General features: G+C 39.8%; 1 protein-coding gene across 5 annotated transcripts in view; it reads left to right on the top strand.

The window, feature by feature from the left end:
- Nucleotides 1-18515, top strand: part of NPAS3 (neuronal PAS domain protein 3) — an 888615-nt gene that overhangs the window by 589197 nt on the left and 280903 nt on the right. For all 5 annotated transcript variants that reach the window (XM_006117663.5, XM_006117666.5, XM_006117664.5 and 2 more), the window contains one exon: nucleotides 8418-8507. In XM_006117663.5, coding sequence (XP_006117725.2) covers nucleotides 8418-8507 — 90 coding nt within the window. The remainder of the gene's footprint in view (nucleotides 1-8417; nucleotides 8508-18515) is intronic.

The raw sequence follows: 18515 nt of genomic DNA, 5'->3' as shown, positions 1-18515 counted from the left end.
TATCAGTCTCTGTCTGCATGTCATCCTCTACTTCAAGACCATGTCAACAATTTCAAGGATTAACTCCAGGAATTCAGATTACTTGATCAAATTCAAGCATAAAAATCAGCAGAGAGGTGTGATGTATAGAATCATAGCTCAAGTGTTTCACCAAAAACAAGTTCAAAGAGGAACTTAAAATAATTTGCTATATTTAATTTGACTCCGTTTTCCCAGTTATTTCTCATGTTTTGGCCTTGATAAAGTTGTCTGTGTACTACATATTTGCCCTGCATAATTTATCTGTAGAAGCTGGATACATAACAGATGCAATTACTCTGTCTTGGAATTTCTTTTTCACATTAATAAAGTTCCTTCTGTCTTTTAATAGCATTACAGTGTAGGTCAAGGGTATTATTGTCTTTATTCATGTGATGCCAAATTTTCAATGGATCTGATAGCTGTTAGCATGCTATTTTGTGCATGTTCTTAGGTTAGTTTCAGATGGAGTAACAATTGAAGGAAGCCTTCTAGCAGAAAATCAAGTTAAACAGATAGCTGGGAGGTGGAGGTCCCCAAAAATCTTTCAGCAATTTTGAACACAAAATATTGCCAAATCTTTAACCTCTAGTTTTTTCTTGAACTCCCACAACAATGCAATTTATGATTATTTCATAATTTTCTGCCTCATCTATGATATTACCCATTTTGTTATTACAGGTTGAACCTTTCTAGTCTGGCACCCTCAGAACTTGATCGGTGCCAAATCAGAGAGTTTGCCAAACCACAAGAGGTCAATATTGTTTGTCAGTGTTACCAACACTTCCACTGCTTACTGGGCCCTTAAAAGACATTTAGGGGTAAATGAAAGCTAAATAACAGCACAGAACACTGAGAGCCAGGACTGGTGGTTGTAAACAAACATTGAAGGATCGTGGGAAAATTGGCCACACCCATGATAAGCAGACATCCATCTAACTAAAATCATGCCATACGATGGCTGCTGCCAGACCAGAGTGTTTGGGACTAGAGAGGTTCAACCTGTATGTTCATGAATGCAGCATCAAAACACTACAATCAGTTTTCAAGTGTCACCATCCTATCTACATTTCTGATTTTCTCTGATATTCTGTCTACTTTGCAGTTGATCTTGGTACGAGATCTTAAAAACAATATCTATTTTTTATTAAGTAAGTCACCTCATGAAATAGTTTCCTGTTTGGGGTTCACCATGTCTCTCAGAACACAGATTTGGAGGGTGATGCCTCAGGAGAATTAGCACGTTCTTTTTGCCTCTTTGGCTCAAAGTTGAGTAAAGATTTTCTAAAGATTGACTGGTACAGTTTTTGTTTTGTTTTGTTACAGTGCTTTGCACTTGTAAATTTCATCAAGTCTCACCATCCATGGGAATAAAAAGCAAGAGGGAGCCAAATGAATAAATTGACAGCAAAGTTCTCTCTAACCATGTCCTTTGAGCTTGTCCTCTTACCTCATCCTTTCACTTTAGTTCTGTTGCCAAGTGTGTGTCACAGACTCAATCAGACTCCATGCTTCGTGTAGTTTATTACACGGAATGTGTTAAAATAAATAAAAGGTGTTGGTATGGGAGTTGGAAAAGTGGATGGAATGTACTGCAGTTTGATTTTGTGATTAGAGAGGATTTTCATTCTGCAGAAAAAGAACTTGAAGCTCAAAGAACATCACAGTAATTCCCTATGATCTCACTTATTTTAATTTGGGATTTCTTTGTTCTCATGCAGAGAAGGCAGAAGAGCGGGAATAATGTTTTTAGAAAGATCTATACATTAGCAAATGCTCAAACTTTTTTATTTGGGCTTTTTACTCATGTGTATAAAATCATATTTCTGGGAATAAGAGGGTTTTTTTTTCTTTTCACAGTACTTAGTTGCAAAAGCCCCAGGCACAATTTGTTAGGTTTTTCCACGTAAGTAGTAAAGCTTTGGTATATTTGTTGGCTTACGATAGGATACCATTCTGATATCTTAATAATGATAGCACAGTAGGCAAGCCTTGAAGCCTCAAAACGGATTTCTGTCAACTTGTTCCTTATGATATTGTTGCATATTCACAAAGTTCAAAGGGCCCTGTCTAATTTTTACTAGCGTAAATGCCATATTTAAAAAAAATACTCACTTTTAACTGATATTCTTAGTAAATTATTTCTGTGCTATTTAGCTCTGTTACTGCAAGAAGGGAACTATTTCCTGATGCAGTCTGTCTTTAGCAACAGTAAAATATTTGAGCTGTTATTGGATGCTTTATATCTAATTGGTGACAGGCATTGTGCTCAAATTAATGCTCAGCTCTAGTTATAATATCATTATGTCATAACAGTAAAAAATTCTAATTAAGATGATCTGTTTGCCAGGAAAAAGTTTAGTATACCAATGAATCTATTTTATCAGGGGTGAGCAGTGTGCCCCCCATCCTCCTGATCAGAGCCTGAATTATGAGAAAAACATCACAGATGTATGCTGCATTAGACAAAGAACACATGCCTGCATTTAAATCATGTATATCTTACTTTTTACTGATGTAATTGTGAAATATGTTCCTTTTGCATTCATAATTAGGGGGTGGAACAGATGGTGAAGGCTTAGTTTAAAATAATCTGTCATTAAAATAACCTAGCCTACTGGTAATTCTTCACTCTAACTGGAGTTTAGGTCAGGGTAACAGGTTTTTTTTTTGCAGCATTGGAATACAGGAGAAGGTATTAGGGACTTCATTGATAGCATGATATATGAGGATATTCCCCAGAAGGACACTGTAGTAAGATTTCAGTCTATGAAATTTGGCTGTAGTGAGAATAAGCAAAAATAGCAGGAACAACATTCTTCTGACAAATATTAATCCATTTAACAATGTGTTATACATTAGTATTCAATCAGTCAAAGTGGTACAGTTAGTTTCATATCCTGCAAGGAAATAATTCCATACTTTCACAAGTACTAGAAGAGCCATGCAGTGTTTTGGGTTAAAAACTGTCTACCTTTTTTTGCATTATGCAGTTGTCAGAGGCTATAAATTATAATTATTGGCACTGTTATTGAGAGGTGATAGCTACTGACTTTTATATCTGACTCTCACTTCCTTCATGTCTACCACAAGACTTACTGAGAAGTGACAAAGGAAATCTCGTATCAATCCTGTCTGGCTAGCTTAGCACTGTTTTCAGTAATAAGAATACTGTCTCAATAAATCAGATACCTGCATTCCTTTAAACATTTATTTAAGTGTTTCCTCTAAGATTTTGTTCTCTAACTGCTTTGAAGAAAGCATCTACATTTCAGCATGGTATTATGATAAATCTTCTTGAGGCGGGGCAAGTATTAACATTTGTGTCGGTTCTTTTTCATCTTAATCCAACCTTGGTTAATAATCAGAAAATTCTACATAGTGGGTAAGAAGATGTAATTAACCCTTTGACCCCAGAATCTTAATTGGAGCCTGTTGAAAACAGTGGGGTAGTTTAAAAAATTAAAAAGTAGCCTGTGGTGATTGAAACAACATAATAAATAATGGTTTTCTCAAAGCAAAATTAAAGTGTGGCATGAAACTTCACCTTTAATCACATTTTATACATAACCAATAAGTATAAACTGTCTCAAGATATGAATGCAATGGGGGGGGGGGGGGTTAGATATGGGATGCCCAAAATTTGATCACCTGAGAACCTCGTTAACAATTTTCAAGAACCCCAATAGTGAGCATAAAATTGAACTGATGGCAACCAACTTCACATTAAAAACAGAGGGGAGGGAACTTGAGATTGTACATGCTAATGTGAAAATGGAGCTTCTTATGAAGTCTCTTTAGTGTCTGTATGCCCCACCTCTGTGCTAAAGTTAACAATGGCTATGGACCAGACCATAGAACTTTGTAGCCCATGTCCATGTCTGGTCACATTCTTGCCTTTGTTTCAATTTCTTTTCAAAAGTCTGGCCTTTGGTAGTGAAGCACGATTCCTCAGTTTGAAAGAGAACTTAAAATATTTTGCAAGAGGGAAACACCAGTGTTTCTCTAACAATAGTTATGCAGTTGGACATATGTATGTAATTCAAATCATACTTCCAAAAAAACTCTTTGCTAGACCAAAATTGGCAGCAAACATGTCAAATACCTTTCTAAAAGACACCTTCCTGCAGCCCCTCTATCATGATTGTTTGAAGACTGGATGGTGTCTTGGTGTGTATAAAGGACACAGGCGTTATGAAAAATTGAAAAATTTCAACACACATTACCTAAATAATAAATATTCATAAATAATACCTATGAATAACAAATGAGACAGCCCTTCACAGATACTGTTTGACCTGTATAAGGAACAACAACATTGGCACACGGGTGCTTAGCCTATCTTTGGCCTCTCATATATTTAGGACGGACTAGATTGATTTAGGTTTTTGTTGATTTTTTTATGGGAGGGGTTGTCCTCGATACTAAAAATTGAATTTGTCTTTTCCTTCCTCCACTTTAAGGTTCTTCTCTCATTGCCATGTATTTCAGGAATGGAAGTAGTTAACTCCTTAGTAATCTAATAGGCAATGACTTTTTCAAAATATGATTAGATACACATTATATACAGCTCATTTTGCTCTTCTGACCCTTCAAATACTGGATTCTGTCAGTGTCTGTACACAAGGATAACTTGAGAGCGTGGAGGGGAGGGAACAGGATAGAGAAAGTAACAGGAGGAGGAGGAGGAGGATTCATCCCGTTTAACCCAAATTGGCAAAATGGAGGAAATCTTATGGGAATGGTCATGAGTCAGTCATACAGAGAAGAAAAAGAGCTTTGTAGTATGTTTCCATGGCAGATCAGTCCAGGAATACCGCTGCTGTAGAGCTTCACAGACAACTCCATGAAGCAAACATGGAGAACAGCCCCTGAGGAAAGGATGGGGGAGAAAGAACACCACAAAGGAGGAGAAGATTAAAGCTGTTTAACTGAGAAAAGTGGAAAACAGGTGGCATGAATTAATCATTATTATAAGGGGAGCTGGCACCTGTACTTAAAGGTGATTAATACTTTCCATTGTAAGACCTTGTTCTCAGTTGCTCTTAACTTCTCAAACTTTAACCATTTAGGCTGAAAACTATGTTGCTTTGTCAATATTAAAATTTCTTACTGCCTTTTTATTAAGAAGCTTCATTCCTAAACATAATGGCACTCAGACTTAGCAGGGATCTAATCCAGGAGTCTTTCACTATCACCACAAAATATCCACCCAGGTTTGTCAAAAGAATTATATAATTTAGCAAACAAAATAGAAAGATCAGTGAGGCACTTCTGTTGAATTCTCCCTTTCATACTATAAGAACCAAAAGGCTGGAAACATAAAATTGACAAGAGAAAGAACTTTTTATGCAACACATAATTAATAGGGATGTTAGATAGGGGATAATTGAATAGTCATGTAACCACATGACATTTTAGCGGTTACATGAATATTTGATAGTCCCCAGAGGTGGGGCGATAGCCAGTGTGCTCTTGTATCCACTCCTGGGGAGCCCCCTGCCAGCCCACACTGCTCCCTCCCTATCAGAGGCAGTAGTGCGGGGTGGCATGTGGGAACAGGTCCAGAAGGGGAGCCAGTTTTAAAAGCAGTTTGCTACGCAGACCGGCTTCCACCTGCCACCCTGCACTGTATTAGAGGCAGAAGTGTGGAGTGGCAGCAGCCCCTGTCCACGGGTAGGTGGGGGATCCAAGCTCCCTGAAGCCAAGCTCCAAGCTCCACAGCAGCTTCCCCTGCGCCCCTCCCCCGACACTGCTGCCTCTAGTGTGTGTGGGGGACAGGTGACACCATGAAGACAGTTCAGGGGAGAACCAACTTTTGAGCTGGCTCCCCCCAGCACCAGTTCGTTCCTGACCCATGAGGCAGCAAGGTGGGGGGCAAGTGGGTCCATGGAGCTGGCACACATGGGGAGCCTGCTTGAAAGCCGCTTATTTATAAGCAGCAGTGTGGGAGTGGGTGGGGGAGGCAGATTCGGTGGTCATGAGGAGGCGGCTTTTAAACTAGCTCCTCATGAGTACCTTCCCCCACCCTGTATCTCAGAGGCAGCAAAGGGTGAGGAGTGCAGATAGTCAACAGGATTAACTGATAAGTCCAGGCTTATCAGTTAATCATGTAGTCATCTACACATTGACATCCTGAATACTTAATCTGTGGAACTCATTGATCTGAGGAAGTGGGTCTGGCCCACGAAAGCTCATCATCTAATAAACCATCTTGTTAGTCTTTAAAGTGCTACATAGTCCTGTATTTTGTTTCAGCTACACCAGACTAACACGGCTACATTTCTATCACTGTCTCTGGCTATTATTGAGAGAAAGACCATAATAGGATGCTAAAAAGGAACAGACATTTTATGAGTAATAAAGAATATCTACAGTTACACTAGTTATAAACATAACTATAAGGAATATTAGCACTTGTGTTTAATGATATAAGCCAACTAGTAACTGCCTGAGATTAGAGAGAATCTTTCCCAGTAGTCCTCTTACTGCATAAATGGCCACTATGGATATTTCACATATACCTCTGAAGCAACTGGTATTATCCACTGTTGGAGGATACTGGACTAGCCTGTATAGATATGCCTGATTTAATATGGTAGTGCCTGTGTTCTGTAGGGAAGATAATGGCAGCATAGTAAAAAGTTAATGTGATGTGACTACTGTTGAGAAGAGGCAGTCTAGCAAATACAGCAAAAGATGGCCAGAGAATCATGGTGCCTTCAAGACTATTTATAGCAAGGTTTTACACTATGTTCCCTGTACCATTGGTAGACCTACTTTCCTGAAGAAGTATGCAGAAGAGCATAAAGAGCTTTTAAAGGAACCCTTCTCTTCTGACCTTTCTCACAGAAGAGGGGTAAGAGAATGGGACTCAAACACAGTAGCAAAAGAGATGTAGAGAATCGAGGATACCACATCTATATAGGTTTTGATTTTACCCTTTTATTGGTCTAAATCTGTGTTCCACCATTCCATATTTTTCACCTGCTATTGAAGTTAAAATTCAAGGAGTCCATGTTAATCATTTGGCGGAAAAAGATGATGATTTATAAGATGCCATAAATTGCTTGCATAGTTTAAATGTTTTTACTTGAAGAAAGTCTATTTACATTTTTATTAATTCATAAATATAAATTAGAGAGTCTTTCTTTAATGCAATATCTTTTGTGAGTGTTTGTTTTCCAATGTGTGGTTCATTCTTTTGAGAAAACACAGATTTTTTGAACTAATTCCACCACCTACTGCATCATAGAGGGGTGAACACTTGCCAAAGTCAGCTTCTGACCAACAGTATGTTCGAAATTAATCAAGAAGCAGAGGAATCAAAACATTAAAAAGCCTCAGAAATCACTGCTATGTATTTGAAAGAGAGTGAAATTATTGCAGGACTTTGGCATCGTATATTTTTCTCTAAATTTGTGTGCAACGCTGTTATCTTGTTCTTCCAAGAATGTGTTGATCTCAAATGTAATACAATTACATTTTTGCTTTACATATACCTCTATCCCAAGGGTTGAATTCAGGATGTTTCCTCATTTGCAACTTCATATAGTATTACTAATCTCTGTGATTTTGCATTGGCAAACATTACATATGTATTTTGCCAATAATTGACCGCGATAGAAGTATAAAAATGAAATGCCATGTATTCTCAATGAAGAGGCATATTTTCATCTCAATGTGTAAGGATTTACTCCATGTATCAAATTTAGACTATATCTCATTGTTTATTGACTGAAGTCATGTTTCAAAAGCTGTGAATTAATGTGTATAGTCAAATCTTGATTTTTGCATATGAAATGGAAACCAAATCTAAAGACATGAACCTGTCAGAACAAAATTTAATCTACATTTTTACACGGAAGGGATGAAATTCATAACATGTCTGTAGACTCAACATAATCAATGGTTTCTGTTGATTGACTATATATATTTGTTCTCTCACAAAAGGCATGTATGGGATAGGGCGGTGTAAACCTAGATTAATTAACAAAATATGGAAGTCCATAATGGTTCAAGTGAATATTTCCCTTACTCAGTTTTTTGGGAGGGGGAGAGGGAATTTCCTCCTATTCAGCTGCATAGTTTTTGCATGTAGAAAATCTGAAGTATATTTGATGTTATTTTCCATATTTCATGTTCACGCTGATGAGACTAAATTACACATAATGTATGTATGATGTAAAAAAGACAAAAAAAATCCCTTATACTTTGGTATATACCTGTGTGCAGATTGTGCATATATGAATATGATATAAAAGAACTGTATCCTGGATACAACTTTCAAATATTTATATATAAACAAAACATTGCCCGTAATTAGTATTTGATGCCTTTGTTTTCATCTGTTAACAGCTTTGCATCAATCTATTCCCTTTTTTTTTATTATTCTGCAGTCCCTGGATGGATTTGTATTTGCACTAAACCAAGAAGGAAAATTTTTGTACATTTCAGAAACCGTCTCCATCTATTTAGGCCTATCCCAAGTAAGTAAAAATTTTCGACTTTGTGGTGTAATTGTGTAATACACACTTTCTGCTTATCATTCTTAAAGTAGTCCATTTTGAAATATTTTGCATAAAATACTGAATCCATTACTTAAGGGCTGTGTCTGGTTCACCCAGCGAAGTAATTGAGAAGCATATGTGTTCAGTATTGAATGTTCAGATAAAATAAACTTGGGCCTGAAAACTTTTTGTCACAAAGGATCATTATTAATTTATCGAGAACAAATGAAGTTTCTTTTCTCAGTTGTTTTGAACTTTAAACCTCTGTACCTGGTAGGAAAGGGACACATTAATAGTACTTCCCTTGTGTCCTATTACTGGATGTTTATGGAGTACCCTTTATTATCCTGGGAGCTGACACAATGACAGGGAGTCATTTGGAGTCAAGAAATGCTGAAAAAGACCATTAAAATGTCTTGCAGGGAGGGTTCCAACAAGGACAAATTTTGTAGCCTTCGCAAATGTTCACTAATGTAAAATGACAAATTTATAAAATGCATTATTTTGATTATTTGCAGTTTAATTGCTGACATCTGTTTTTCAGAGGCTAAAAGGGAAGAGAAAGGGAAAAGTTGCTTGTTGCGGCTTATTGCTAATCCTGCTGCATTCAGAGGCTTCTAGCTGAAATAGTTCCGTTCTATTTGGATTCAAAAAATGCAGCAGAGAGTTTTTGCATGATGATTTGCCAAGTAGGATAATCTACTTCTAGTAGAGTCACCCTGAGGAGATAAAAACTGAGATAATGTTTGTGTCTTCTCTTTTAAATGGGGATCCATCGTGAACTTGTTGCTTGAGTAAGTTGGCACAGCTCAGAGGAGGGAACTATTAGCATTGGAAGCTTTCAAAAGCTGGTAATTTTGCTGTGCCCCAGCTAAATTAAGAATGAGACTCTAAAGTAGTGAGAGAGATTTTAAGGTTTGGTGCAGAAAAAGATCAAATTTAAATATTATCTGAAGAGAAGCAACATAAGAATTATTAATTTCTCAAAAAACATGCAAGCAATAGGCGATAATATGTACATTAATTGTCTTTTGTGGAAGGTTTATCAAACCAAATGATAGAAATAGAAACAGAGCTATTATTAGTTCTTGTCTCTCATTAAAGTCCTTAGTTTGTAATGGACTTTAATCCTTTCCTTGATCTGTTTGGGCATCAGTATCAAAGATATGAGATACTGAAATTGGTGCCACCAACAAGTTGGTAAAGCAATAAAGAATCAGAACTTTAATGTTGTTATTGTCTTAAGCCCATATTAATCTGTTTTATGCACACTATCCAACAAAGTTTAATAAGCCAATAAAGAAAAAGGATGAATCGTTAGTTTAAGCAGGTAAATGCTAATTAGGGAACTCCTGAAAGGCATCCATTATACACTAGCTTAAAACAAATTTTACAGCCCTGGTTAGTGGTGTAATCCAAATTCTGTCAAGGCAACTGCATTTTCTGTAATTGAGATGTGTATGTTTGCTTTGCATAACAGATGGCTCTGTATGCTTAGACTGATAGCTAGGAAAATAATAATTGCATTATTCTGGCCAAAAGAATATTAGCTCTTGGGTTTTGGCCATTTCAGTCAGTCCTCCTGCCAGCACAGCATATGCACATATATGGATTGGATTTTCAAGGAAATTGATGCATCTGGAATAGTGTGGCCATCTGAAATATCATCTGTTAAAGAAAAATTTGGCTTTAACCCTATGCTAGTCTCTTGTAAAAGCATTTTCTTCCACTGCTTTTTAACCGCATTAATTGGTAAGATTCTTCTTATTCTGAAACTTGTGTCAAGTTGTTGAGACATTATACTTCAAGTGAATAGGTGAAAAATGCAATTATTATTTTTATTATTTGTGTGACTTAATACATAAGACTTTAGTTTATGGACCAGAACGCTATATTAGGTTCTGTACAGATACAGAACAAAAAAGCCATTCCTATAGTAAGTTGAGGGCTTTGAGGATTACAGGGGAGATGGGCTGGTATGGGAGGGGCCCTGGCATGGGACATGGCCCTCCACAGTCACCACACTTGCTCTGCTTCCTTGCAGCTTCCATCATCATGGAGAGTGTGAGGGAACCAAATGCTATTGCTGGCACGACAAGACACCCCCCCCCCCCCAGATAATTCCTGAGGCCAGGACACTCAGGGGATCCAGGGGGAACAGAACGGCATGGTGGTGGCAGGAAGAGGCAGGCTTGTGGTATGAGTGTGGGTATGTCCCTTCCAGGTTTCTTGGGCTAGACTGTAAATTTGATCTGGCCATGAGTTTGAGACCTTCCCCACCAGCCAGAGGAATGCAGGCTGGTGGTGAAGTACTAAGAAACAGTGAGAAACTATTGATCAGCATGATTGGATGCGGTCTCAGAACATCAGTAGCCCAACCATTGTCACATTTTTTGTAGGCTGAATGGAACAGTAGGGTTTTGAGGAAGGTGTTGAATGAAGACAAGTTAGATTTGCACAGGTTAAAGGGAAACTCTCACAAGCATGAGGAGCATTGTGGGGAAAAAGCACAAAGGTACATGTTAGAAAATGTAACAAGTGGATGATGGAAACTGGCATCCTGATCAGATCAGAAGTGATGTTAACATGTCTATCGCAGATGAAAGGTAATGGCAGGATAGGGATAGACCATGAAAGGCCTTGTAAGTGGAGACAAGTAGCTTATGTTTGATTTGCTCAAGAAGGGAAAGCCAATGGAAAGATTGCCTGAACACCTTACAGTGTTTGTCATAAAACATCTCTTTCCATTTACCAATCAAGGTATCAGTAAAATATTGTGTTGAAGATTCAGTCTCAAGATTGTGGACTTCCACCACTATAATAAGTGAAATCTGCTGTGGGCCTTTGGATTACCCACTAAAATGTGACCAGTTCTAGTTGATGTCCTCACCAATCTTTGCTTAGGACATTTGTACTTTCCCGTCCCTAACTACATAAATGTCGTATGCATTGTATACATTCTTTCCACATTTTTTCAGTTGCCTTCCTGTAAATGCTGTACTATCTTACAGATGCATAACTAGCAGTAGCAAAAGGAGAACTGTAATCATGTATACTAAATAACCATTCATATACTTTATTTATTACAAAGAGCTGATTGGCAAAAATAGCCATGCAAAAAATTCTCAATATACAAAAGGAAATGCTAATATGTCACTACAGTGATTTCAAAATAATCCAAAAGTGAGGAAGCCACTGTGGTGTGGTATGTTATGTCATTGAATTGTGAGATGTGATAAAGCTAGCAAGAACAAGCATTAATGGGAAACCACATACGGTATCGTGCCTCCAATTTTTTACATTATAGAACTACAGAAATGCAGGCCTGGAAAAGGATCTTGAAAAGTCATCAAAACCTTGTCTACCTTTGCATGTTTTGTTACCAAAACCTGCCTTTAGGCAATAAAACACTGAGAGTGTTTACACTGCAATGCGACTTTTGTTGAGAAAAACACTCAGTTTTGATGACAAAAAACTTCCACCCTTGTGAGAGACTTTTATCTTTTTCCCTCCCTTTCTTGCCATCAAAGAGCCATTGTTGACTCTGCTATTTGTTTTGTTGAAAGAACTTGCTTCCACCACTATCCCACAATGCCTGTCTTGATGGCTATGCTCAGTGTTTTGTGATCTCTGCTGCCTTGCAGGCATGCACCACTCCTTTTCAAAGCTCTGGGAAGTATCTGACAGCTGAGTGAGCTGTTTCCTTTAGGGAAAAAACTAAAACAAATAATTGGAATGCTTCTGTTCTACTTCTGCAGCTGGGAGGGCTGAAAAGACTGCTGTGCTACTTTGATATTCCTCAATATAGAGAACTCAGAGCTACTAGGGAATCCAAGGAAGCACTGGGATCAGCTTTCCACAACACTGCAATGTGGGATACTTACCCACATTGTTTTGCTCTGTCTGTCAACAGAAGAGTTAGCAGTGTAGCTATGAAAAGTTGAGAATGGGAGGCAGAAAAACTAATTTGACCGGTTTTCACTTTTGGCAAATTTTGCATATCAACATCACAATTATCGTCAAAGCTTCTCAATGTAGACATAACCCAAGTTTATTACCTTCCTGAGGCAGGACAAATTAAATGCAGACCATCCCTGATAGAGCAACCTGTTCTTAAAAACCTCCAATGATTGGATCATTCAAGCTCCCCTGGAAGCATATTTGAGAGCTTGCCTACCCTTATACAAAGTGCTATAAGGTAAATATTGCTTGATTCCTCCTTAAGGCTAGCTTAAGCTAGATTTGTGTAGAATGCACCCTTCCAGACACTTTTGAGAGTTCTAAAGTGTTCCATAATGTACATTCTGAGGTTCTGCAGTTGATTCCTCTTCCTGAAGTGCTGGTCTACAAGTTTTATTTTAATGTCTAGTGCTGCTTTGCTTGCAGTACTTTGTTTTGTTTCTTTTTGTCTTTTTTATTTAATGTGATTGAAGATTAAGTAGCTATTTTTTTTGTTTGTAGAAATAGACAGAAAAAAATGTCATCTCCAGTTAAAAGAAAACAGTATTTTGACCCAATTTCAAAGGATGAATGTAGAGTTTTTTCCAAGAGCCCAGCTTTTGTCTTTTGTCTTTTGAGAGGCATTGGTGCAATATCAGACACATAGAAGAATATAATTTGTTGGGCAAAAGTCAGCATGTTTCTGTAAAGAGAAATCATGTCTTATTAATCTATTAGAGTTCTTTGAAGAGGTCAACAAACATGTGGATAAGGGGGATCCAGAAGATATTGTATACTTAGATTTCCAAAAGCCTTTGACAAGGTCCCTCACCAAAGGCTCTTACATAAATTGGGTTGTCATGGGATAAGAAGGAAGATCCTTTCATGGATTAAGAACTGGTTTAAAGACAGGAAACAAAGGGTAGGAATAAATGGTACATTTTCAGAATGGAGAGGGGTAACTAGTGGTGTTCCCCAAGGGTCAGTCCTAGGACCAATCCTATTCAACATATTCATAAATGATCTGGAGAAAGGGGTAAACAGTGAGGTGGCAAAGTTTGCAGACGATACTAAACTACTCAAGGTAGGTAAGACCAAAGCAGACTGTGAAGAGCTTCAAAAAGATCTCACCAAACTAAGTGACTGGGCAACAAAATGGCAAATTAAATTTAATGTGGTTAAATGTAAAGTAGTGCATATTGGAAAAAATAACCCCAAGTATACATGTAACACGATGGGGGCTAATTTAGCTACAACTAATCAGGAAAGAGATCTTGGAGTCATCGTGGATAGTTCTCTGAAGACGTCCACGCAGTGTGCAGCAGCAGTCAAAAAAGCAAACAGGATGTTAGGAATCATTAAAATAGGTAGAGAGAATAAGACGGAGAATATCTTATTGCCCTTATAGAAATCCATGGCACGCCCACATCTGGAATACTGTGTACAGATGTGGTCTCCTCATCTCAAAAAAGATATACTGGCATTAGAAAAGGTTCAGAGAAGGGCAATTAAATGATTAGGGGTTTGGAATGCGTCCCATATGTGGAGAGATTAAAGAGACTGGGTCTTTTCAGCTTGGAAAAGAGGAGACTAAGGGCAGATATGATAGAGGTATATAAAATCATGAGTGGTGTGGAGAAAGTGAATAAGGAAAAGATATTTACTTGTTCCCATAATATAAGAACTAGGGGCCAGCAAATGAAATTAATGGGCTGCAGGTTTAAAACAAATAAAAGGAAGTTCTTCTTCACACAGCGCATAGTCAATCTGTGGAACTCCTTGCCTGAGGAGGTTGTGAAGGCTAGGAATATAACAGGGTTTAAAACTAGATACATTGATGGAGGTTAAGTTCATAAATGGCTATTAGCCAATATGGGTAAGTAATGGTGTCCCTAGCCTCTGTTTGTCAGAGGGTGGAGATGGATGGCAGGAGAGAGTTCACTTGATCATTACCTGTTCAATTCACTCCCTCTGGGGTACCTGGCATTGGCCACTGTTGGCAGACAGGGTACTGGGGTAGATGGACCTTTGGTCTGACCCAGTATGGCCATTTTTATGTTCCTATGTTAATAAAAAGGATGCTGATGTGAAAAGTAAGATTAATAGTAATGACATTTGATAATATTAATATATTGAGAGCTGGTCTGGGGTTGATGATAATGAGGTTACTTGTTACGATGTCTGGGGCTACTTCAATAATAAATAAAAAAATGTAAGAGCTACTCTTTCAACATTGTAACGTATGTACATTGCATATTGACACAAAAAATATAGTTTTGGATTTTAAACAGTTTGTGCTGTGTTTATACAAGAGTGTACGTGCCTAAATCCTGGAATCTTACCCCACTGGGATTCACAAAAAACCCTGCTCACCTGCCCCCAATTTGTATGGGTGCCTAGCATTACTTGGTACCTAAAAAGGTTTGCAGTAAATGTTCCTTAGGCCTCTCTTTTACTGCTTCAGAGCACACTCACTGCAGCCCCATGTTAGACACCCAGTCCCATGTTTGTGCCTAAACCCCAGAATGATGCACAAATTGGTGTTCCTCAGCCTATAGGGCTCCATCCTGTTAGCATGCTCAGCCCTTATCTAGTGGATTGGGCTCTTTCACAGGAGTTCACACAGAATAACTGGGAGGAGGAGGCACTCCCTGAGAGCCTTTAGTGCCATGGCTAGGGAACTCACCTTAGAGGTAATCTCTCCCAGTTCAAATCCCAGGTGGAGGAGGGTCTTCCATAACTGAACTGACAAACCAGGTGAGTATACTAACTACTGGGCTAACAGTTATGAAGGAGCGTGTCCTTCCACCACCCTCTGCCTTCTTGCTAAAAGCACCTCACACCAGGATATGGTTTACTGCTAAGAATCCCAAGCAGATGAAGGTGTTTCCTTGTAGCCCAAACTAAGGCACTCATCTCTCAGAGATGTGCTAGGCTTAACATACACTCCTTGGCTTTGCACCTCCCCTTGGCTAGCTCATGCAAGAAGCTCCTTGCATGCTGGCTTTTGAGAATCCTTTTCTAAGGTGCTTCTCTCTTCCTCTTCATTGTATTGAAAACCTAGGTACTGCACTTAGGCTTTGTGAATTACACTGATTTTCTAGACCCCTATGTTTCTTGGTGAGTCTAGCTTGGGGTGGGAAACCTACAGCCCACAGGCAAGATCCGATCAGTGGCTTCCTTTTATCTGGCCCACAAGGCTTGGAACTCCCCCCACTTTCCCCTGCCGCAGTGCAAATTGGCACTGTCACTCTAGTCATGTGGAGATACACCAAGCTGGTTCCCTGCTGCGATGGGGGAGCATTGGACCTCACAGGCTGGATCAAGGGAAGCAAGGGTCAGCATCCAGCCTGTCGGGTGAGGAAGTGACTCTACATGCTGCCATTACCCCTCTTCCCCTGGTCTTTGTCCCTGCACTGCTAGCAGACTCCAACCCCGTCACTCCCATTGGCCAGGAAACCCAGCCTTTCACCTAGAGCTGTGCCAGGTAGCACCTCTGCCACCTACAGACCAGACACCACATCCCCAGCTCGCTCCTGCACCCTACCTCCCATCCAGATCCCACAAACCTTGCCCCCCTCTGCACCCTACCTCCCATCCAGACACCTACCCCCAGCCCTCTCATGCAGAACCCAGCCTGTTCCTGCACCCTGCCTCCTGCCCGAATCCCTCAGCCCCACCTTCAGCCCATTCCTGCATCCTCCCTCCATCCTTCACGCCCAGACCGCTTCTGCACCCTACCTTCCACCCAGAGCCTAGGATCCACAAAATTTACTAGCCCAGGGGAGAATCTCTGAGCCTAACCACTTCCTCTCATGTGTTTAGAGTGCAAGGGGGGCTCTGGCACCTTCGGTTGCATGAGTAAGGTGAGTGTGTCTTTTTCTTTCTGCTTATCAGGCGGGGATCATGTCCATGAGGTTTTATATTTGTTTTTGTTTTTTCCTTCTCATTAGCTCCCGACTGATTTTTCTGTGGGTTGGTAGACCCCGAGCCAAAAAAGGTTCCCCATGCCTGGTCTAGCCCTTTATCTTCAGGGTAGTGTCAACCATGGATTTAATGTTACTTGGTTTGCTTCTTCCAAAGCAGCTCACTCTAGAATGGAATTGAGAGCAATGGCAGTTTCAGAGAACATTTGATGCACATTTGTGCTAGACAGAAAGAGATACTGTAGTAGGAAACTAACGTTTTAAAAGTTCGAAGAAAAAGGCTAAATTTTATAGGCCATATGCTCAGCTTGTGTAACTCTGTATGGTAGGGTTGCCTGATGGTCTCCCAAAAAAATACTGAACACATGGGCTAAAAATTTGTTGAGCAAAAAAAACCCTACCTAAACCGAACACACATCCTGTGTGGCTACTACAAAGAGCTACCAAGCTACGAACAAAGGGGGGGGCAACCATGGGTAGGAAGGTGACTCCCCCATAGCCAGGTCTTTGGTTGTCTCGGTAGGAAGAAGCAGAAATTCCACCTCAGTCAGTTTTGGCTGAGAGTCAATGGAAGACGCCTAAACACAACTGCAAAGCACCTGCAGGGTTCTCTCCTGGACTACGGCGCCAAAATGTGCTTGAACAGTGCCCAGGAGCAGGGACACAGCTTCTCTTCCTCCCCAAGGCATCACTCCTCCTCAGATGCCATCAGCTGAGGGCTCCCAATGCCGATTGCGCCCCGCCTCCCAGCCACTCCCCCTGCTCCCGCCTGACTTCTGCATGCTACCACAGGCTCCCAGTGCCAATCGCGGCCCTGCTGCCCAGCCTGGGACTTCCTCTGGTTGCGTGCAGAAACCTGGCGGAGGTGGGGGGGAGTGGCTGTGACTCTGCCTGCCTCCCAGCCATTCCCCCCGCCACCACCAGGCTTCCGTCTGGCGCCCAGCTGGAAAAGCAGAAAATACCGGACATTGCACATATCCGGTATTTTCTGAATGTTTTTACCGGACAGAGGGTGCAAAAACTGGAAGAATACTGGACACGTGGCAACCCTATGCATGGTTCCATTAATATTTAACCCTGTGCTCAACATTGTATAAAGTAGCCCAGAAACTGCAGTATACACCTTTAGACTCATGATTATTTAGAAGCTTTTAGCACATGTTTACAAGGGGGTTTGAAGATTGGGGGAAGAGGGTGGAGTTGTATGGAATTATTAACAGCAGCACAACACTTAAGGAAAACTTCTGGCCCCACTGACGTCAATAGTACACTCCCATTAACTTCAGGGATGCAGGATTTTATTCCTGGAATAGATGATTGTGCTCAGAAGCAGAAATAAAAAAGCACCAAAAGCACCTAAAAAGTGGCTTAGCAATGGGTACCAGCCACTTTTCATATTAGTGCAGCACATCTGCATCCCGGTTGCAAAAATCCTCAGCACGGCCAGTTCTGTTTGTCTGTCTAGCCCACATGGCAAATCCAGCAGACAAGTTGAAAAGCCAAGAAACTACTGTTCTTTGAAAATAAACAACTGATTTTCTTGAATTATTAATAGCATGAGAACAGATTTCAAATGTACATGCCTAATTTAGTCACCAGATCCCACATCTGGACACTCAAATGGGCACTCAGACACTCAAATAACTATTTAAGGCCTCTAAATGACAATGTGAATATTTAAATCTGGGATTTGTGTGGGTAATTTAGGTGGCTACATTTAAGAATTGGTCCACAGTATGTTTTATCTTTGAAATGAATAATTCCTGCTTAAAAGAAAAAATACATCTAGAACGAAAAATAGGAAACTAACAGAGTTTTAAGTTTTTGGTATTGTTAAAAACCATGATAGGCCAACAAGCTGGCTAAGCCTCTTCTCATTTTCCTGAAACAAGCTCTCAGTTATCTCCTACTGACGGCAATATTTTGCTTGTGTATTATGGATTACCTCCCTTCTGTTTTCTTTCTGTAAAGTCCAGACTTTAAAATAATAAGATATTTCCTACCTTAGCGTCAAGCTTCCCGGCACCCAGACAGGGTTGCAAATTAGCCTGTTTAAAGAAAGCTCTTTAAAAGGGAGTGGTGCAGCTGCACATATCGCAAGAGATAATAGAGGTGAGGGGGA

The sequence above is a fragment of the Pelodiscus sinensis genome, chromosome 5, assembly GCF_052426305.1.
Source record: "Pelodiscus sinensis isolate ZL-2025 chromosome 5, ASM5242630v1, whole genome shotgun sequence".
NCBI classification, from domain to species: domain Eukaryota; kingdom Metazoa; phylum Chordata; order Testudines; family Trionychidae; genus Pelodiscus; species Pelodiscus sinensis.
Note: the sequence above shows the minus strand (reverse complement) of the source record. Positions and strands in the feature narration are given on the sequence as shown.